The sequence below is a fragment of the Choloepus didactylus genome, chromosome 2, assembly GCF_015220235.1.
Source record: "Choloepus didactylus isolate mChoDid1 chromosome 2, mChoDid1.pri, whole genome shotgun sequence".
In the NCBI taxonomy this organism is placed as follows: domain Eukaryota; kingdom Metazoa; phylum Chordata; class Mammalia; order Pilosa; family Megalonychidae; genus Choloepus; species Choloepus didactylus.
Genome location: NC_051308.1, coordinates 223,548,249 through 223,570,481, shown reverse-complemented (window position 1 = coordinate 223,570,481; position 22,233 = coordinate 223,548,249). Strand labels below are relative to the sequence as shown.

Below are 22,233 nucleotides of genomic sequence, written 5' to 3'. Positions count from 1 at the left end.
ACGATGCCAAGTATGAAGTACAACATTGTTTTTCACACATGAAATAGGTTTGGCAGGAGGAGCTCTGGTGCAGAGGCTCTGTGGGCTAGTTAGACTGGCAGGAGCAGAAAGTATTGGTGAGGCTCAGCAAGGCCTTGGTTCTCCTCCAAAGGGATTTTCCCCTGTTCTGTGCCAGGAGCTTCCTCCCTGCCCTCCTGGGATCACATGGTCAGTCAATTGATTACCAGAAAGGAAAAGGCACAGTCTCTATCCTCAAGTTCGTGGTTTGTCTGGACACATGAAAGAGAAGTGCTCTCAGGAAGTATGATCACCTCTGGCATCAGAACTGGTTCCTGGAGCCCTGGAGGCTCTATCAAGCCTTCAAGGGCTTATTTTCTAACAGAAAAAGTGGACTATGGACCCTAACACCTATTCTACTAGGCAGAGTGCGCTGAGTGAGTGAGTGGCTTAAGAGATATGAACCTGCTTCTCAATGTTGCTAGGAGGGTCATTTGCTGTAATAGTCAAGCGTTTCTCCATAAAGGAGGCAAGCCTGGGATTGAACCCTGAAGAACAGCCTAGGGAGTGGGGAGGATGGCACCTTAGAGTAACCTGGAAAACCAAGGGAAGGGACCCCATGGATGCATCCAGACAGGAATAGGAACTGCCTTGCAGCAGAGAATACAGTAATAACTTGTAAAATTGCTATGCTGTTGGAGACTCCTAATATGCTAGAGAGGATTTTGCATATATTATCTCTTAATCACTATTCAACGTAGGCACAACCCCCACTTTATAGATAAATAAATGAAGTGAGGCGAGGATTTGCTCAAAGCTACACAGCTAGTTGGTGGGGAAACCAGAAACCAGACCTAAGTTTGTCTGGTTCCCTTCTAAGTGCAAACCTAAGGAAAATGTCAAAAAATATCTATTCCCAACCCCCCACCCCCCAAACAAACCAAGATGGACCCAGAACTGCCACTGTCCAACCTGTACAACATGGGCACCACCCATCACACACCTACTCCCAAGACTTTCCAAATCTGGTACAGACTCTTTACTGTTTCACTTAACTTGGCCTGCCATGTGTTCCACCCCACACATCCTCCCTCCCAGTTTCACCCATACCTTAATGATCTCCCCACCCCATTCCTCACTTTTCTTTAGCAGAAAGCCCGAGACATGTATGCTGAGGAGCGGAAGAGGCAGCAGCTGGAGAGGGACCAGGCTGCCGTGACAGAGCAGCTGCTGCGAGAGGGGCTTCAGGCCAGTGGGGACGCCCAGCTCCGACAGACATGCCTGCACAAACTCTCAGCCAGACGGGAAGAGCGGGTGCACAGTTTCCTGCAGGCCTTGGAACTCAAGCGGGCTGACTGGCTGGCACGTCTGGGCACTGCATCAGCCTGAGTGAGGCTGGCCACTTGCCACTTTGCCTGCCCCTGCCTTCAGGGCCCCACTCCCCTTTCTTTTTTTGGTGAAAGCACCTCCCTCCTGATGATGAATTGTGTTCCCTTTGCTTGGCAGTGGAGCCCCCAAGGCCAGGTCTGCTGGCCTTTGTGCTATCTGGGATAGTGTCCCTGAGGACAGTTGAGGGTGAGAGTCCCCCACGAAACTCACTTGTGGTCACCAGTAGGTTTGGAGAGCAGGGAGCCCCCAGCTCTTCAGCTGCCTGCTCCTTCCACCTTTACCATCACTGCCTATGCTCCTAGAAGCACTTCCTTTTTCCACCAGCATACCCTTCAACACACAGGACTGTGGGAGGAGGTCTCTCCCATACCTTATCCTTTCTCCACCCATCTTAGCCTTCTATCAAACTTTCACAAAAGATTTGGCTCCCACCGTGGATCTGCTGGTAAATAGCTAATAGGCAGCCGCTATTTGGGCAAGGAAGAAAGAGGTGGGAGAGACGGAAGGAAATTTGCCCATCTGCCGCTCCTCCCTCTTGGCTCTCCACCTGGGATTCGCTATTGAATTTTGCCACCCCCTTCCTGCCACACAGTACTGATTGCTCACTGAAAGGCTCAGCGCCCCCAATGGCGCGCAAAAGCCAGGCGGGTGATTACAATCCAATTACCTATTGTCGACTCAGCCCACACAAGCTTTACTCCTCCTCCAGGAGGGCATGGGGCCAGGCTCCACTCCCCATTGAGACTGGGCCCCCTCCATGGCTGCAGGATAACAGAAGGGCCTGCAGGCTCTTGTGCCTCTAATGCAGCCCTGGCCTCCTACCCTGTAACATCAGGACCAGGAGCACAGAAAAAAGCACTTCTCATCACCTGAACTCTGATTCCCATTTCCTCCGCCTCCTTAGTCTCAGAGGTGTCACTTAGCTTTTTGACCTGGTCCTCTGAGCATGTCCTGAGATGATTTCTTCTCAGTGTGGCAGAGTCCCAGCTCGTTCCAAGCCCTCTTCCATTTGTGAGGGTCAAGACTGCCCAGCAGGAAGAAGAGGGCCGAGTCAAGAGCTGTGCCCTTTCCCTTCCCTTTCCCTTTCCCTTTCCTGTCCAGGCCTCACTGTGGAGCTGCCGGGAGGATTAGTGCCTTGGAAACACCGTCTGCCTGGGCATCTCTGTGCTTCAGGTGCTCCAGAGCAGCAAGCACCAGCCAGTAATACCAAGCTAATGCCACTGTTTAGTCTTCCCATTTTACCTCCTGTAAGCTGTTGCCCCAGCACCTCCCTCTAGGGGACAACTAAGGGTCTGGTAAGCAGTGTGAAGGGTATATTCTTCAGAGCCCTAACTTTGCTACACCCTGGACCCCTCTTCCCCTCTTTGTGCCTGGATACCTGGCACAAGAGACACCTTGGCTCCCAGAATCAAGCATAATGCCACTCAGTGCGATTGAGAAGCCAATCAATGCACCCTTTGGCAAGCTCCACCCCCCACCTGGCACTCCCCACTACCAATCCCTGGCACAGGGTTCCTGGAGAGCAGGTGCTGTACATTTTCTAGCTTTACAATGGGGCTGTTGACAGCTCTAATTAGAGAGGCATGAATTATGCGGCTATAATGCAGAGCCCTACAATTAAGGCAGGAATGAGGGGCTGGAGGCAGCAAACGGAATCTGCCCTGTGAGTGGATGTTGAGTCCTGTCTCCCTGCCTTTCTGTGCCTGACTCTCCTTAATGTGATTGGGGTACAGCAGAGGTGATTAATGGAACTGGTATTTCCCTTTGGCCTGGGGGTCTGTATTCTTGGGAATGTGCATAGGGTGGAGTAAGGAAGAACTGCCCCAGGAGGCACTGTGGGTGTGGAAAGGAGAGGTGGCAGAGGGGCCACTGTAGCCCAGGAGCAGGAGCTGTGAAGTAGTCGATTTGAACTCACTGTGGTTGCTTTGCACTGGTATGATCTGTACAAACCAGCTTCAGTGTTTGCTTTGAGAAACCCGGTGGGACCTCTTTAAATGTCCTCTCACCTATGAGCCAAGCCCTAATTTGAGGCTATTTACCATGTTCTTGTGTTCTCCTGGGCCTCAAACAGAATTAAATATGTTTTCTTGGTTCTAAAACTTATTTGCTAACAGTGCAACCAGAAGAACATCCTGATTTGCTGCTGGAATTGCTTACCTTCCCTTAGGTGCACTTGGACCCCTGGTTTTGGGGTGGGGTGGGGTCACAGTGGATGAGTCCTTTTGCCTTCGCAACACCTGTTCCGCTACTTGTTTCCTAATCCCCGGGGCGCTCTCCTCCACCCTCCTTATCCTCGTACAAGTGAAAGGAAGCAGCCTAACGGTGTGGAAGGAGGGGTTTCGCCAGCTGCGTTTGGCAATGCCCAGGCTTGGTGGCCGCGTCGGGTGGGGGTAGCTGGGCTAGATGCCTCCGAAAAGGGCGGAGCTTAGGGGAGGGGAGTGCTGGTATCCCCTTCCTGGCGGCTACTCTCCATCTTTCTGTAACGAGGGCCCGAGGTCCAGGAATACAGAAACCCGACAGGCAGGGTGGAGGGTGGTCTTCGTTAGCATTTGGGGAGGCAGCTGAGCAACGGGTGCTGAAAGGACAGCTCCTACCTGCCCTGAAAAGCACCTCTGCACGTAAAGTCTCCCCTCGAATCCCGACACCACCTGGTGTGAACCGCTTTCCAGGTGAGGTGCACGAAAAGCCTGTTTGGAGTGATAGCTCGGAAGCATGCACGTCTGGCTGCGCCAAGCTGGCTCCACCGCTCTTTTCTCCACTTCAGCGTCAGCCTTGGCGCTGGAAACTGCAGCTGGTGACTCCAAGCGCGCGCTCCCTCCGCCTCCAGTGGAGAAGGGCGGTCCCGCCAGACCTCGCAAAACCTTCTTCTGGGGCCCCCAGCGGGAGCAGGAAGGAAAGCGGCTAAGATGCGCTCTGAGTGTTGCATGACTTGGAGGAGTGGGTAGCTCGGTTGCACAGGGTGGAAGGAACTTGGTAGTTTGCAAAACCCAGCTCTTGGCGGGAGCAGAAACCCAGAGACCTCCGACTCTGCACCCCCCTCCCCATTTCTAGCCTTTGAGGCGCGCCTCCCCCACTGCGCCCCCACCCCTCGGCGCGCCGCCGTCTCGCGCACCCTCCCCCCCGCATACCCCCCTCCTCACTCCCTCCAGAGGAGGTGAGTTTAAACCCCGCCCACGTGACCCCAGCTGGGCCAATGAGCAGCGACGGGAGGTGAAATCCGGTTCTAACCGGTCCGGGGCTCCCAGCGCTATAAAAACTTTATAAACCCCCCGGAGCCCGAGCAGTGTGAAGAGGCGAGAGCGACCCCTGGACCGACAAAAGCCCGTGCACCGCTGCATCCCCGCGTCCAGCGCCCACGTCCTACCGCCGTCGCCACCATGCCCAAGAGAAAGGTACGTGGCGCGAGGGCCCGAGGCACTGGGCCGCCACCGCATCTGCCGCCACCACCACTGCTGCCGCCACCGCTTCCCCAGCTTTGGGGCGCGAGGATCGGCTCTGGGCTGGAACAGGGTCAGCCACCAGCAAGTGCTCCAGGGGGTGGCGGGCGGCCTCAGGCTAACCTTGCGCGGCTCGGCTGCCCGCGGGCGCCAGAGGCCATATTGGAGGAGTGGCGGCCGCGGCGGGAGGAGCCATGTTGGCGGCTGTTTATCCCGCTCCCCTCGGGCTCCAAGCGCCCTCCCCGTGCCCCCTCCCCCACCGCGAGGCCCCCCTCCGCGCGAGCGGGCAATTCAAACCCGAAAGGGCGGGAAGGCGGCGCTCGCGGTTGGCGGGCAGGAGAACGCGCTGCCGCCAAAAAACCGCCGCCGTAAGGGGGCGGGGTAGCTTCCCGAGGGCGGCTCTTGTGCACTGTGGCCCTGCCTCCGCCTGCGCGCCGCGCGGCCCGGGGACTGGAAGCGGGATGCGCACGGGCCGCGGTGCGCCGCCCACGAGTCCCCCGGCTGCGCGCGCCTCGCCGCTCCCGCCCTCGACGGCTGCCATGGCAACGGCGCCGGGGCTCCGCCTCCGGAGGGGGTTTGTTTGCACCATCTGCAGCTGTTGCTTCTTCCTCGCCCGGCGGAGCGGGCGCGGGACTCTTTACCCGACCGCTGCAAGCAGTTTCTCCCAGCGCCTCGCTCCTGCTTATTCTGCGCTCCGCGGGGCTGCTTGGGGCCGACTCCCAGAGGACTGGGGCCCGGAACACCCATGCACTTTTCCGACTCGTTTTTGGATGGATTGAGATGGACAACTTAACGGTTTTATAGGCTTAGGAGCTGCGGATATTAAAGACCGACGATTTATACAAGTCCTAGAAAAGTTGCACGTATAACTAACCTTTTTAGGGATCTGTTAATGTAGGGAGTCGCTAAAAATAACCCAGAAGTTGCGATTTACTGGCTCTTTTGTCTTATAGGCTGAAGGGGATGCTAAAGGAGATAAAGCCAAGGTAAAAGACGAAGTAAGTCCTAGTGTCTCTTCTTTTGGGGTCTTATAAAACGTCGGGTTGATAAAGGCCCCAGGACTCTTAAAGGGTAAAAAGCAACCATAAGCTTTCTGAATTTATCTAAGTAAGTTCTGTTGACTTCCTATAGTCTGTATCTGCACCAAAAGTTTGGTTTATTTCTTTGGTTAATTTGGGTTTTTTTAAAGACTTAGTGGCTCAGCTGGTCTTTCTCTAACTTTGTCTCTTTTTTTGTAATAGCCACAGAGAAGATCTGCAAGGTTATCTGCTGTAAGTGAGCTCATAAATTTTCATACTTACCCCTGAAGCTAGCAATCTCTTTTATTTCCCATGAAATATGACTGATGGTTAGTTTTGAATGATCTGCTTTGCACTTCTGACTATTTGGGGCTGTTGGTTCTGAAATTCCAATCACGATGGCCAAAGTGGGATACTTGAGATGTTGAGTGGGTTTTTGAAGAATTCTAATGGGAAGATGGGCACTTTGAGAAGGAGGAGAAATTTCTGTCGGTGGTATTGTTTTTGTTTTTTTTGTGTTGGGAGGGAGTTGGGGTTTTTGTGGTTTTTTGTTTTTTTGTGGTTTTCTTTGGTTCAGTCTGCTAAAGTTCTCCTTTCTTTGCTCCAAAAAGAAACCTGCTCCTCCAAAGCCAGAGCCCAAGCCTAAAAAGGCCCCTGCAAAGGTGAGTGGGATTGAAAGACCAGGTTGCTGACAGGGAGTTTTGAAATAATGTCAAAGTTATTAGGACTTGAGCCTTAAAATAGCTTCAGAATTTGTATTTTTCACAGAGCATAATAGTGATTCTAATAGTTTTATTTATTTATTTTTTTTATAATATCTCTTATTTCTGATATTCATAATACTGGTTTCCTGAACAAGAGTTTTGTCATCTTTTTCCAGACAACTCTGCACTTTTGGAATTAAACACCCAGGTGTTTAAGCTGTTTATTCTTGCTCATATAATTATATTTAGATAAACTTTATCTATTGAAGATATAGCAAAGTATAGATAACTTGGCCTGATTTTGGTCAGTTGATTTCATAAATGGGTGAGGGTTATTTTTGCTTGTTTGTAGGGGTGTTTTTTTGTTTGTTTGTTTTGTTTTCTTATTTTATTTTTAATAATAAACAGTTCTACTTTGTACAGAAAGAACTTTGCAGACCATACCCTGGTTATAAGATGGAGGGGAAACAGCTCTTTTTTTTTTTTCCCCTCCCCCTTCCTTTTAGAAGGGAGAGAAGGTACCCAAAGGGAAAAAAGGGAAAGCTGATACTGGCAAGGATGGGAATAACCCTGCAGAAAATGGAGATGCCAAAACAGACCAGGTAAAGTTGTTACATTTCACATATTTTTAGGTGTGCTCATTCAATCATTTACTGATCCCAAAAACTTCTGTTGCCCCTGATGTGATACCCACTAAGGGCTACTAAATGTAGTCCAGTTTTCTTCATGTATGAAACCAATGAATGTGAGTTTTGGTCCAGGGTTGGTTTGTGGTTTTCCGTTAACTTAAATGTTGGATTCTGGGTGAGGTGTTGCTTGGTCCATTGTGAGGTAGCTGCAGCTAGAAGTATTCTGCCTTTGAGGCTTTCCCCTGCCTCCTCCAAGAATAGGAAGCAGAGAGTAACCTCAGTGCTTCTGATCTTGGAGTGCACTTCCCCAGTTACACACTAAGACCCAGAGAGAACGTGACTCGGCAAGGTTAACCAGCAAGTCGTTCTCAAAAGAAGTGTGAAGTCTTGGTATTATAAGTATCTAAAATCCAAACTTTGCCATGTTGAACGAAATAATGCTATAAAGGAATATGAAATGAAGACAGTTTGAAAATCTACATACTGCCTTTATCTGTCTTGTTTTTCTTTTAGGCACAGAAAGCTGAAGGTGCTGGAGATGCCAAGTGAAGTGTGTGCATTTTTGATAACTGTGTACTTCTGGTGACTGTACAGTTTGAAATACTATTTTTTATCAAGTTTTATAAAAATGCAGAATTTTGTTTTACTTTTTTTTTTAAAGCTATGTTGTTAGCACACAGAACACTTCATTGTTGTTTTTTGGGGAAGGGGCAAATGTCGCTAATAGAATGTCTCTGAAGCTGGGTTGATATGGAGGAAAACATCTTTCCCCTCTGATTTTGAGAGATTTCCTCTTTACCCCCAGGAGATGGGATTCCCTAATATTGACACACATTAGCCACCTTGGCACAAATGCCTTATATGGAAAAACTAAAATTCGTTTTTATGTCCTCTTCTCCCTCTCAGCCTTCAGCATAGACTTGGCTCCCTTAAACCTGTTGGGGCCTGACCCAAAAGAATTGGTTACCAGAATGTCGGGCAATTTGGACCTTCCAGTGATGCCCCTGAGATGGCATCTTACAAAAGAGCAGTGAGTCCTTGTTTAGGTTGTGGATCTTAAAACTGATGATTCTGCTGTTCTCATTTCATTTCCTGAAAGTCAGGGTCGGCTCGTGAAAAGTTGTCAAACAACATGCTAAATGTGAAATGTCAGCCCTCACTCTAAAACTTACCTTGTTCAGAGCATCAAATGAAGACTTCATTGGGTTTTATAGTGGCTGTCTGATTTTGGTAGTCCATTGAAGAAGGGAGTTTGAAAGTTGTATACTGTTACCGATTGTCTGCCCATGTCCTGCCTGAAATACCATGAATGTTTATGAAAAGTATCTTTAATAAAGCTGGATACAGTTTGGCTTGGAATGCTGCCTCTGATCTTTTCCCACAAGTTGGGGAGCCTAGTTTCTCCAAGTCTTAGGACAGGGTGCATTCTGTTCCCAACCACAGTATGAGGTATAGAGGTTCCATGTATGTTCAGACTGTATTTCATTGACTGATAGTCATTCTCCAAAACACACAGTGCTAGGTGGAGTTACGAAGGATTCCAGGAGCAGGTTGGTTGGTTGCAAGAGGCTGGGAACAGAGAAGTGTTTCCTCAGTTTGTTGTGCAGCATTCTCAAAAGTGTATTTTTATATAAACTAGATTTTTTGGTAGGACTGAGGCATTGGCCTGGTAGAAGGTGGGAAAGGCCCTTTCCACTTTGTGTTTACAAATAAGTATTGTGTTTCAATACAATTAGTTACAGATCCACCTATAGTCCTTGTGTCAAGAGAAAGTACCCCTGTCTACACAGTTGGTGACAAGATGTATAAAGCCAGTGACAAGACACTTTATTCTCTAAATTGGTTAAGTACGTGTCTTTCTGGCTCCCAAACAAGGGCCTTAATGGGGACTCTTCTAATTGCTTTAGTTTGGAGACCCTGCAGGGAACTGCTTTTCTCTAGTGAAATAGTAGGAAGTTATCTGTTAGAATATAGAACTTGTATTTTGTTGGTGCTTGCAATTTGTATTTGCTTTCATAGGCCACCTTTTGTTAGAGGGGAATAAGATAAATTGGAGAACTGTACAAAATGTCTTAGGTTGCCTTGTCTAACAGAAAGGTAGAGCCTGTCAGTTGAGCTCTTTCTTGATAAGTTCTTTTATCTCATCTCTGGTCTTAGGACAATTGTGTAATACAAGTGTTATACCCATTTTATAGATGAAGAAACTGGTTCAGAGATGAAACTTGTTCGAGGTTATGTATATATCTAGGATTCAGGCTCCCTGCTTCACTAGACAAATCATTTCTGTTTTAGAGATGCCTTCTGAATAAAATGTCATTTGTCTATTAAGGCAATTTCTAACCAGTTACCTTCATTATTGCTGAAATAGTTACAGATTGTAAGTTCTTAATTTTTATTCAGGGAGAGGCATCATCTTCCAGAGTTGTAACCAGTATACCTGTCTTAGATTAGTTAGGGGTACAGATAACTTATGTGATATTTGAGCAGAATTTGGGAAAGCCACAGTTGAGATTACTATATTAATATTTGTGTTCAGATTCATTATTCGTGAGCCATGGACTGCTAGGAGCTCTGCCACATGCTCTTTAATCTTCAATTCTGTTCTTTGAGGTACAGGTGTTACCCCCATTTAACGATTGAGAAAAAGGCTCAGAGATGTGAAGTGACTGGCCAAGATTACACTCACTAGTAGTAACCTGTTTTTATTTCTGTTTACTGGCTCTCTTCCTGATACCAAAAATTAGGATGAATGAGGTGAAATTGAGTTTTTTTCCCCCTCCCTGGATATGTATTGATTTCATTGGCTTTGAACCATGAAAGTGCCTGGGCTTAAGAACCAGGAACCCAGACATCAAAGTGTGGTCAAGACCATGCTTCAGACAGCCCTAATAGCACATTGTTTGGTGCCAACCTGTCCTGACCAGCGGGGCAGATGAAGTCTCTAGTGGACAAACGGGAAGGTGGACTCTCTCACTCCTTAGGCCCGTCTGCAAGCCCTTTCTCTGATCTCAGGGGAAGAGTCACCTGTATCCTGCACTAGGATGCTTTGGGCTGTTAAGTTAAAAAAAACTATAATAAAATCAAAATGGCTTAAACAGTAGGAGGGTTTATCTCCTAAGATGAGAAGCTCCAAGGACCCTGGTGGCTCTCATGCAGCCACCTCAACCCCAACCTAGTCAGCTGCTCTAGCATCACAGTTTGACACACCAACATCCAGAGGAAGAAGGACTTTTTTGTGGTTTCTCTTATTTAAAAATACATGGATATTTCCCAGAAGCCACTTGGCAGCCTGAGATTCGCTGGGCAGAACTGGGTCCCCTGCCTACTCCTAAATCAGTCTTGGCAGGTCACATTTCTCTATTATAAAATTAGATACCCTAAGCACTCCCTATACTTCTTAAAAATTTAAGATTTAATTCATGTACTGTAAAATTCACCATTTTAAGTGTACAGTTCAGTATTTTTAGTATAGTCACAAGGTGTGTGTTGAGTAACTGTCAAATTCCAGAATATTTTCATTACCCCCAGGAGGAACCCCATGCCCAGTAGCAGTCTCTCCCAATTCCCACTCTCCTAATTTTCCTTCTGTTTCTGTGGATTGCCCTGTTCTAGACATTTCATCTTAATGGAATCATACTATATGTGGTCTTTTTTGACTGATTTCTTTCACTTAGTGTAATATTTCCAAGGTTCATGCTTGTTATAGCATATGCTTTATGCCTGTTTATTGCCAAATAATATTCCATTGAATTGATACATCCCACATTTTGTCAGTTTAGTTCATGAACCTTTAGGTTGTTTACACTTTATGGCTGGTAGGAATAATGCTGCTGTGAACATCATGTACAAGTTTTTATGTGGACATATATTTCAGTTCTCTTGGGTATATACTTAGGAGTAGAATCACTGGGTCAGATTGTTGTCCATAGTGACTGCACTGTTTTACATTATCACCAACAGTGTATGAGGGTTCTAATTTTTCTGAATCTTTGTCAACACTTATTTTCCCATTTTATTATAGCCATCTCAGTGGCTGTGAAGTAATATTTTGTTGTGATTTCCATTTGCATTTCCCTGATGACTGATGATGTTGATCATCATATGCTTATTGGCCATTTATGTATCTTTGAAGAAATGTCTATTCAGATCCATTGCCTATTTTCTAAATGGATTGTCTTTTTATTGAGTTGTAAGAGTTCTTTAGGTATTCTGGATACCTGTCCTTTATCAAATAATGGTTTGCAAATATTTTCTCCTATTCTGTGGGTTGTCTTCACTTGATTGTGGCCTTTGATGCCCATTTTTATTTTGATGAAGTCTACTTTGGTTGCTTGTACTTTTGGTGTCACACCTGAGAAACCATTGCCTAACCAGAGCCACAGAGATTTACTTTTAAGATTGATCCTTTGGGGGGGGGCAGGGGGGAAGGGGATCCATTTTTTAGTTAATTTTTGTTAAGTGTGAGGTAAGGGCTTCTAGCTTCCAAGCTAGTGTTCGTCTAGTTCTTTGCTTTCTGATGACTCAGGCCCCTTTGGGATGCCCTCTACAGTTTCTCCCTGTGCCGCCACCTCCCTGCTGTCTGTATGCGGTTGGCTCCCACATCTTCATCTCCCGCCCACAGCTCTCTGAGGTCAGTATTTCCACCAAATATTGTGGGCATTCCCACCCACATGTAACGCAGACAGCCAAATTCAGCACAACCAAAATGGTACCTTGCTCTTCTCAAACCCACCTCTCCTGCCTTCTCCAGATCTAGTGAAAGCAGCACACTCACTCCATCCAGCAAGCAAGAAATCTACTAGTCATCCCAGGCTTCTCCCACCCTCCCACCATTGCACACATCCAGTGAGTCCCTACATCATGGTGACTTTTGAAAAAATTCATCATGGGAAATTTCAAATGTATACAAAAGTAGAATAATAGTCAACTCCCATGCATCCACACAGCTTCAGTAACTATCAGCTTATGGCCAATTTTGTTTAATTCATACCACTGTCTCCTTCTCCCCCTCACCATTATCTGACATATTCCATACATAAATATTTCAGTATATATCTCTGAGGGATATAGGCTTTTTTTAAACATAATTTTGTATGATAATGTGGTTAATATTAATTCCATAATATTTAATACCCAAGTTTTTACATTTCTGTTGCCTCATAAGTGATTTTTTTTTATTTTTTAATTCAGTTTTATTGAGATATATTCACATACCATACGATCATCCATGGTGTAGAATCAGCTGTTCACAGTACCATCATATAATTGTGCATTCATCACCCCAATCTGTTTTTGAACATTTTCCTTATACCAGAAAGAATAAGAATAAAAAAGAACACCCAAATCATCCCTCCCATCCCACCCTATTTTTTGTTTAGTTTTTGTCCCCATTTTTCTACTCATCCATCCATACACTGGATAAAGGATTGCGATCCACAAGGTTTTCACAGTCACACTGTCGCCCCTTGTAATCGACATTGCTACACAATCATCTTCGAGAGTCATTGCTTCTGGGTTGGAGTTTGGTAGTTTCAGGTATTTACTTCTAGCTATTCCAATACATTAAAACCTAAAAGTGTGTAAGAATGTCCACCAGAGTGACCTCTCAACTCCATTTGAAATCTCTGAGCACACTGAAGCATCCCCCTTTTGGTCAAGAAGATGTTCTCAATTCCATGATGCCGGGTCCAGATTCATCCCCTGGGGTCACATCCTGCGTTGCCAGGGAGATTTATACCCCTGGAAGTCAGGTCCCACGTAGGGGGGAAGACAGTGAGGTCACCTGCCAAGGTGGCTTAGAGAGAGACGGCCTCATCTAAGCAACAAAGTCACTCGGGGAGACTCTTAGGCACAATTGTAAGCAGGCTTAGCCTCTCCTTTGCAGTAACAAGTTCATAGGGGTAAGCCCCAAGACAGGGCTCAGCATGTCAAGCTGTCAGTTCCCAATGTCTGTGAGAACATGAGTAACAATCCAGGTGAGGAAGTCCAACATCGCATCCTCTCCCAGCTCATCGGGGGGGCACCAAATATATATTTTTATTCTCCACCCAAATTACTTTGGGATGTGTTGCTATTTCACTCTAATCTATACAGACCTACCACATCTCACTTCCTATTCAAAGTTCTATGTAATTGTGGTGTTTGAACAAACTGACTGTAGAAGTTATATTGTTTAGAAAATATAGATCCTACACCAAATAAACATTTCTTCCCTTGGTCTCACATGGAAATTGAAGTTTTAACACACGAGTTTCAACCTTTACCCTTTGGCCCGATTTGCCATAGTCTTAACCAGATCTGCTTCATTCATATCTGTAATTGAGGTCTGGGCTCTTTTTCAGTTTTTTTTTCCTTAACAGTTGCTGTATGCGTTAATACTGACATTTATATCTGCCGAGCTCTAGCTCTGAGTTTCAGGTGTCACAGAGATACCTAATGTTCCAGAGACCAATCAAGTTTTACACTAAGGAATCAGCATCTCAGAGTTTGGAGATAGCCATTACAGTTCAGGAATAGATTTGAGCTTACAATCTAGGGACCATTACAATAATCGTTCCCCTGATAAGCTGTGCTCTAAGATTCTATTCTGAGTTTACACATTGTAGTTAGTCCATATTGGTGAGGCATTATAGTGCTTGCCTTTGTTTCTGGCATACTTCACTCAAAATGCTGTCTACAGGATCCATTCACCTTGCATGTCTCACAACTTCACTCCTCGTAGTTGCTCAATATTCCATTGTATGCATACACCACAGTTCACCATTCTGTTCCTCAGACTATGTACCCTTAGGCTACCTCCACCCATTACAAATCATGCATACTGCCTCCATGAACACCAGTGTGCAAATGTCCATCCATGCCTGTGCTCTCAGATCTTCTAAGTACATACCCCATAATGAGTTGGCAGGACCTTATGGCCCCCACGTACTTAGCTTCTTGTGGAACACCACCACACTGACCTCCAGAAAGGCTACACCACTCTGCCTCATCAACAGTAAATAGGTACATCCCTCTGTCCATGTTTTCTCCAGCACTTTAACCCCTATTTATATTTTTTCCTACAATTTTATAGAGATATATTCACATAACATACAACTATCCACAGTGCACAGTCAGTTGTTCCTGGTATCATATAGTTGTACATTTATCACCACAGTCAGCACTTGAACATATTACTATGAAAAAGGTTTTTCTCTTTTTTGGTGAATAATAAAAAAAATAATAAAAAGAGAAAGTGTCATACAATACAATATATTAATAAGGACAGAAAACACCACCACTACCACAAAACCAATTAAAAAAAAAAAAAAGGAATTTGAACCAGAATTCAAATAAGATACACACATGGCAATTGATAGGTACCTTCATCTCTGTTACCCACTGTCTAGGTTTTGCTGATTGCAAAATAAAAAAGGACAGGTTTTTCTATCCTTTATATCTAGTAAGTGGATCTAGAGGTGAGATTGGATTCAGATTTTGTGGCAAGAAAACCACATAGATGGTATGTTCCTCCCTCAGGAGGCATATCATGTCTCTGATCTTGCAGCCATTGAAGCTCAGTGTCTGGATCCATTAATTCTTGAAGGGTTGTAAAATGGTGTTGCTCTAACTCTACCATTCCTTCCTAGAATACCTGGACTATTTCTACAAATAGAAACTAACTCGTCTGCTATTTGGTTATCCTGAGTTACAGTTCATATTAGAAAAAGAAAAATACCCAAATTTCCTTTGTTGGCCTGTTTTCAAAGTAATGAGTTGGTTTGCTATCATCTCCCAAAGGTGACCAATGAGTGTTTTTATGATCACAGAATTAAACATTTTATGTTTCAGTTCATTGCAGTTGTTAAACTTACTGATGTTCAAATTATCCAGTTTTTAGCCAGTGGGGGCCTCTTCAGGTTGGCTCCTGAGTCCTTTTGATACAACCCTTCCACTATTTGATGATTTCCTTGCTATCTGGCGTGACAGGATGTTTCAGGCTTACCTTGTACATTTCCTGCTCCAAACCTGAAATCAGCTGTTCCTAAAAAAAACAAAAACAAAAAACCTTGGTTCCTTTAGTTGTGACTGGTATTTTAAGACCAAAATCTAGGCTCTAGAGTGCCTATTGCTACTGTTGGTCATTGTTGCTAGACCTTTTTCCAAAAGGAAAAGTGTCCTAAAGCCAGGACACTTGCTTTCTTTTTAAGATAAAATACTTCTGCTGATACTTTCAATTTAAATTCAAGACTTCAGAGTTTTCTCGTAACTTTTCTGCCTTGCATTTTTATATCCTTTGTCAACACTCAGAACCCGAGGTCTCAACAACACCCTGTATTACGAATTTAAAATATCACGTAATATCAATTGCTTTACTGCGGGATACTGATTATGTGCTTCAACTTGGCGGGCCTGGGCCAGGGGACCTGATCAGCCCCTGGGGAGGGTGGTGGGCACGGGCGACAGCGCCCTCCACAGCCCCCCAGGCCTGGGAAAGTGAGGCCGGAGGCAGGCCCCATTTCCTCACCCAAAATACCACCGTTAGGGGAAGCTTGCCGGAGGGAATCGCCTTTTCCCCACCCCCTTATCTTGCCCGTACACTCCCCGTTGCCAGAGCAACTCCCGCCACCACCAGTGTGCATACACTGTTGCCAGACACCGTTGCCAGAGCAACTCCCGCCCCTTTTCAAACTACCTCCGCGCCCTCTTAGAACCAATCCTAACCTCCGCACCCTCTCAGAACCAATCCTAGCCTTTATCCCCTCAGCATTGGCTTGTAACAACCCCCGCCCTCTATGCCAGCCTATATAACCTGTGCTCACCCCTAATAAACTCTCTTGGCTTCTTCACCCTCAAAAAACCGTGTCCTGCCTGTTCCTTCTCGCCGCCCTCCACACCTTGCACGCCTCCGCCGGGGACCGGGCCCAGTCCCCCGCCTCGCCTTCGCCTCCGGGAAAGAGCCCCCGCCGCCGGTACCCTCCAAGCAACACCGAGAGCCGAGGGTTCAGCAACCGGCCGCCCCCCGCCCCAGACAAATCAACTGCGACCGCACTTTACCTCATTACACAACAGTCTCAGAATAACAATACTATCAAAAGTGATTACAGAAAGCAGTTTTGTTTGCAAAAAGGTTTTGTTTGTAGATTATCCACTAAGTATGTAAAGTCACTTTATTGTATTTTAAAGTCACATTAACAACTATTTGTGGCTCTGCTATTGACTGACTACTTAGGTAAACTTCATTTAATTTCCATTTAAGTGTAAGCTGATAAATGTATGTTGGTTTCCCCTTTTCTTAGGGAAAGATAGCATACATTTCTCCACCTTGCTTTTGCACTTAATATATTCTGGAGTTAACTCCTTATTAGTATAGAGAGACCCAGATTAGTATAGAGAAATCAGTCCTTTTTATAGCAGCATAAAATGATGGATGTTTGGCCTTGATTCTGTCATATTTTGTTTTATTTATATGTATTCCTAGTCTTAATATATATAATCTTTCATGTGTTGTCTATTTTATTTTATTTTTTTAGTTTGTTTTAGTTGTGTTTGTTTTGGGTATTTAGGAAGGTCTGTGTTTTTGTTCAGTAGTTACCTATATTATAAAAATATAAATTTGATAAAATATATTTGGTAGTAAGTCAGTCCCCTCCAACCTCAGAGACTTCCTTGACCCTTACCTCTTTTTCACTTTTTCTACCAGTCACCTCCTCTCTTTAATCTTCACTTCCCTCTTACTCAGCTTAGATTCCATGGTTCACCTAAAGCCACTCCTTGCAAACATGCTCAACTCCCTTCTCTTTCCATTACACTCACCTGGCACTTAGCCTGCACCCAAATAACTGAACATTGCAGGAAAACTTCACACCACCTTGCTAAATGGACTTGCTTCCTAGCTATGACCATAGATTTCAAATGGGTCTTCAACACTGCCAGACCCTCCTGTAACATTTCCCTGAAATATCTTTCTTCTCTCTGGGGTAACATTTCACACATTCCCCCGGCCTCCATCCCCAACACCCTATTCCCAGCTCTGCTCTCATCCATGACTTCCCCTCATGCTTCACAGTGATAGTAGATGCACTCAGAAAGGAGCTACCTCATCCTCCCCCCTCCTCCTCTACTACCCACCTGCAGTGTAGTGCACATACCCTGCATCCCTTCCTGTTACAATGGGGACACCCCTTCTCTACGGGCAGACCTTCAATTTGTGATCTGGATCCATCCCTCTCAGTTCCCCAGGGACTTAATGGTGTAAATGTCCCTTTCTCCTCCCCTGGATTGTTCCCACCTGCAAACACACCAGGCCTTGAAAGCATCCGTCCTTGGCCTCTTCAGTCACCACCCCATTTCTCTGCTCCCCTTTACAGCAAAACTTGAAAAAGTTGTATTCACCACCACCACCACCACCCCATTCTCTCAACCCACTCCAATGAGACTTTTGTCCCCACTACTTATCAAACATGCCACCAGTCGCATCAGTCTTGCCAGAGTCAAAAATTCTGCCTCATCTGCCTTCCCTTTTCAACCTGCCTCTTTCCTTAAGCATACACAACAAGTATTCTGACATTAAATCTCATCTCTATTGATGACAACTCCAACTCATCTCTCCAGCCAGATCCTCTCTCCCAGCTCTAGACTGATACCACTTAGATGTTTGAATAGACTTCTCCAACCTGACGTGTCTTCTTCTCCCAAAGCAAAGTCCCCTCAAGCTTTCCCCATCTCTCTAAATGGAACCATCATCCACTGAAACCTCTCCCTCTCCTTCTCCCTCACACTACCTGCCCAATCCAGCAATAAATGCTATTGGCTTTACTTCCAAAATGTATTTTGAACCCAGACAGTTATCACCATCTTCCCTGCATAACCTGTAGCAGATACAAGCTGTCTGTGTTATCTCAAGTCCCATTATGTCCCTTATTTGGTACCCCACTTGTGCCAGGTAAACCCTCCACTTTTGGGCTTGCATGAAACACCACTTCTAGGGACATGGGATCTGGCTTCCTGAAAGGCAGCCAAATGGCTGGGCGATTTGTTCTAGACTGTGAAGGAGTTCTCCCTATGAAAGGGAGGAAACTGTACTGATAAATAATGTCTCTCCATGATCTCCAAGGTAGTTCCTCCTTGTAGCCAACTTGTCCCAGAAAATCTCTTGTGCCAATCAAATATACCTGCTGAGTGACTTGCTGTGTCTCTGTTGGGAGGCAGTAGCCGGCGCATAATGCATCACATCTCCTTGCATCAGATCTTCTCTTCCCTCTCCCTCTCACTCTCATCACCCTGGGTTTGCATCTCCCAAATGAAGTATTAGCACTTGAATCCTTCCCTCAGTGTCTCTTTTCTAGAGATCCAGGCTAGGACACAACCCAGTCCAAGCCATCATTCTGTCTCTGGACCAAGGCCCGTGCATCATACCTGTGAACTTGTTAGGAATGCAGTTCTTGCATTTGTGTTTTAAAAGCAAGAATTTGTGTTTCAAAAACCCCAGACGTACGAAATCAGAATCCCTAGAAGTGGGATCCAGGAATCTGTTTCAAAAAGCTGTTCAGGTGATTCTTCCTCTAAAGCTTGAGAAAGATTTTCTTGGGGGTGGGGGGTGGGGCAGGGGGAGTTTCTAGAGGAAAAGGGCTTATTGCTGCTTCCCCCCTAACTTCCTGTTTAAGATGTTGCATGAAAATGTGAAGCTTGGAGCTTGAAGCTTGCAGCTTGTGGCTATAAAGAAAAATGTTCCCAATACATTGAGGACAGGAGAGTGTTAGATCCCAGAAAGAAAGGAACTAACATGTAGAAGGAGTTTCTAACCCAGAGGCCCCCACAGGTTATCTCACAGAAAACAGGCGCCCCATAAACTAAAGAATGAAGGCTGTTTAAGGCTGTCCCCGCCACAGTGGTGCCCCAACCCCAAAAGGTGGGTAAAAGCAAGGTCAGGTACATCCAAAAAGATGAACAACTGAAAAGGCCTACTCTCCCTAGATAGATAACACAGCTGCTTTCCTGAGAAGAATAATGGGCTAGAATCCTAACAACCTGTCAGCCTAGAAGTTGACAGACACCCACCCAGTCGAGGCCCAGAACACACTCGGCAGAACCCTTCCCCCCCAACACCCAACGTGGGTTTTTCCTTTAAAAAATGCTGCTCTCAGAAAGAGGGCCGGAGCCATTTTTCCTTTCTTTTCTGATGGCTCCCACCTGCTTTTTCTGCTTTCTTCCTTTAGTAAACCTTAAACTCTCTACTTAAACCATGACTCGCTGCGTTTGTGTGGATTCTTGAATGGCTCTGAACCTAACAGCAGAAAGAGGAGCCTAGGATCTCATGGCTGCCAAGGCAACTCTAGAGCTACCAACCTCCAGATGCTAGTTATGTGACATAATGAAATGTCTTTATTGCTTTTGTCAGGTGTTGCGTTACTTCCAGCTGAAAAGTCAGTTGTAACTGATTCAATTCACTTTGATTTAATCCTCACACCAACCTGAGGAAGTGGGAGTTAGTCCCTCCATTTTACAGGTGGAAACAATGAGTGTGAGAGGTGAGAGGCCTCTCAAGGTCACACGTGCTGTGAGCATCAGCCCAGGCCAGGCCCGGCCGGCTCCAGACTAGGTGTTCAGGTAGTACCTGATGGGGAATGAATGACTGGGCCTTGGAAACCTGAGGGTAACTGTCCAAACCTGGACAGGTTCTAGACAAGAAGGCTGAGGCAGAGTTTGACTGACCATAGCAGAAATACCCCCTTCATTTCCCCCAAAAAGTGCAGGGGATAGAGAATGGTTTTTTCACTTCTTCAGAAGCTTTGTTATCCACAGGGCTGGAGGGAGAACTGAACAGGAGGGACTCATCTTAAATTGCCCACGAAGAATTCTAGGTTGAACACCAGAAAAATGGTGACTGTTAAAACCAAAAAGAACCCAAAGAATCATCTGCCACTCTTCCGTGATGCAGACAGGGAATGCCAACAACTCTGCACCCCTTCTGAGCTCTCACTGTGAGTCTGAGCAATCTTATGTCTGAATCTCACAACTACTGACTAACATCATTGTCCCTGTTTTACAGGTGGGAGAGTTGTACCTAGAGTAAGTCACTTGCCCAAGGTCACAGAGTTGGTAAGCAACTAAGCCTAACTTAAATTCAGGCAGTTTGAGCCTGAAGTCTGCGCTAGAAACCTCTAAACCTTCACACCATACAGAGTCCCTAGCACATGCCCTGAGCCACACAGCTCACTGATGGCAGAGTGGAGACTAGAATCCTCACCTGCCTCCTACATGGGTCTGACTTCCATGACCTTGAGGATATAACTGTATGTCCCAGCCCTTAAGGCCACCAGCTGCTGCCCCATCCCTCACCGCTTTCCACCATTGCACCTTTGGCTCCCATGCTGGTGCCACTGCCCCAGGGAAGTTTCCAGTCTCTTCCTGCCCTGTTTATAACAGAAAATAACCACATCCCCTCCCAACTCCTTCACCAGGGATGGAGGATTTAGCTGAACAAAGACTAGTTCTTGGAATGCTTTTATTCTTACCAAGATCTCTTTGTGCTAAGTGTATGACATAGCATTATCTCATTTAACCCTTAGAACAATATTTTAGAGAAAAGAACACAGAGACCCAGAAAGGCTAGCTTGCTGCCATACAGTTAATGGTAAAGCTGGAATCTGACCCAGGTTTGGGCCGACTCCTGACCGCTGTGCCCTAAGAAGTCGGTGTCCTCAGTGCCCTGTGCTGCACAACACACACACGCCCCTGGTGGCCCCTGTGTTCCAAGCACAGCCCCAGAATCGAGCTCCGACAGATCTAAGCAAGGGCTCCATTTTCCACCAGGGCACTTCGGGCACAGGGGCCAAGACCATGGGCCCTGAAATCTTTTTGGCTACTCTGGACTTGGGACAAAATGGTGGGGCCCAGCCTGTCAGAACCTGCGCTACAGAAGGCCAGTGCAAGGTCAGACATATCTCCAGAATCTCAGCGGCAACTGAGGAGAGAGTGGTTGCTTTTGGGCAACGAGGTTAACAATGTATTTTATTTCTCATTCCTATCTTAACTGCCCATATGGTCTAAGTTTTCCACAATAGCCATGTGTTCCTTAGGTGGTGGGAGGGGCGTCAGTGCATTTTCCTTCTGGATATGAAAGTATTACCAGATCATTTGTAAAACAATTCACACAATACAGACATCAGCAAAAGTGAAATTCCCCTTTGCCTCTGCAAACCAACTCTCCTCCCAGAAGCAACCACCACCTTTATGTTATGGACCCTTCCAGGCCTTTTTCTGTGCCTTTACAAACACACAGAAGCAGCCCATATGTCTTCTGAAGTCCCCTTTGCCTCTCAAGACATAGCTGAGATAGCAAGATTGGCTCAAACCTCCATCTCCATAAACAGTGGAAGTCCGGAGTTGCCCCCAGATTTCTTTGAGTCCCAAGATAGGTAGGGTGGGGGCCTGACGTGCCCACAGTCTTCTCTGCCTCCAGACTCTCGGTTCTGCCTTGGTCTTTCTCTTCTCTGACCCAGACAAGAAACAGCCTTCCTGGATTCCACCCTAAAACCCAGGCCCACCGATTATTGGTGAGTCAAGAAGACCAGTGAGGGTTCGGGGGGTCCCTTGGAGTTGTTCACATTGTACCTCACATAGCAAACAATTTTAAGTGGCATCTTTGTGACCAACTTCAAAGTCCATTCTGCCATCGCTTGTCCCTGAGACCATGGTCCCTGACCATTTACCCATGCAGCTGCTCCATATTGTTCTCCCTCTCCTCCCTGCCCCTTAGCTCTCCCATCTTTCCATCCTTCCCTGACGCAGGAAATGCAAATTCCCCTCCCTCCTTTACTGGAGCCATTCAGTTCCCCCAGATCCTCTATCAGACTCCTCAGGGAGGTCACACAAAGGCTTCCTTTGCCCTGGGCCCACCTCCTTAGCAGGCAGTTGTGGTTGTCCGTTTCATTTTTTTCCTGCTGCTTGCATGGATTGGGGGTTGAAGTTCTCACAGAGCAAGGAGGCCTCTGCTTACATCTGGGTTATATATTTAACATATATAAATAGTTTTGAGGTGGGGTGTTTCTTTGCACAAGTGAAATCATATTGTATA

General features: G+C 46.1%; 2 protein-coding genes across 3 annotated transcripts in view; both read left to right on the top strand.

Moving 5' to 3' along the window:
• DHDDS (dehydrodolichyl diphosphate synthase subunit) overlaps positions 1–3,489 on the top strand; it is a 45,743-nt gene extending 42,254 nt beyond the window's left edge. The window contains exon 9 of one of the 2 annotated variants that reach the window (XM_037828068.1): positions 1,150–3,489. In XM_037828068.1, the coding sequence (XP_037683996.1) occupies positions 1,150–1,386 (237 nt within the window). In that variant the 3' untranslated portion in view covers positions 1,387–3,489. Of the gene's footprint in view, positions 1–1,146 lie in introns of both variants that reach the window. The other variant, XM_037828067.1, reaches the window with a different exon arrangement.
• A 1,094-nt stretch (positions 3,490–4,583) lies between these two features.
• Positions 4,584–8,534, top strand: HMGN2 (high mobility group nucleosomal binding domain 2). Its single transcript, XM_037828069.1, has 6 exons — positions 4,584–4,778; positions 5,777–5,821; positions 6,065–6,094; positions 6,454–6,504; positions 7,053–7,148; positions 7,689–8,534. The coding sequence occupies exons 1-6, from the start codon at positions 4,764–4,766 to the stop codon at positions 7,722–7,724; spliced, it is 273 nt and encodes a 90-aa protein (XP_037683997.1). The 5' UTR covers positions 4,584–4,763; the 3' UTR covers positions 7,725–8,534.
• The last annotated feature ends 13,699 nt before the right edge of the window (positions 8,535–22,233 follow it).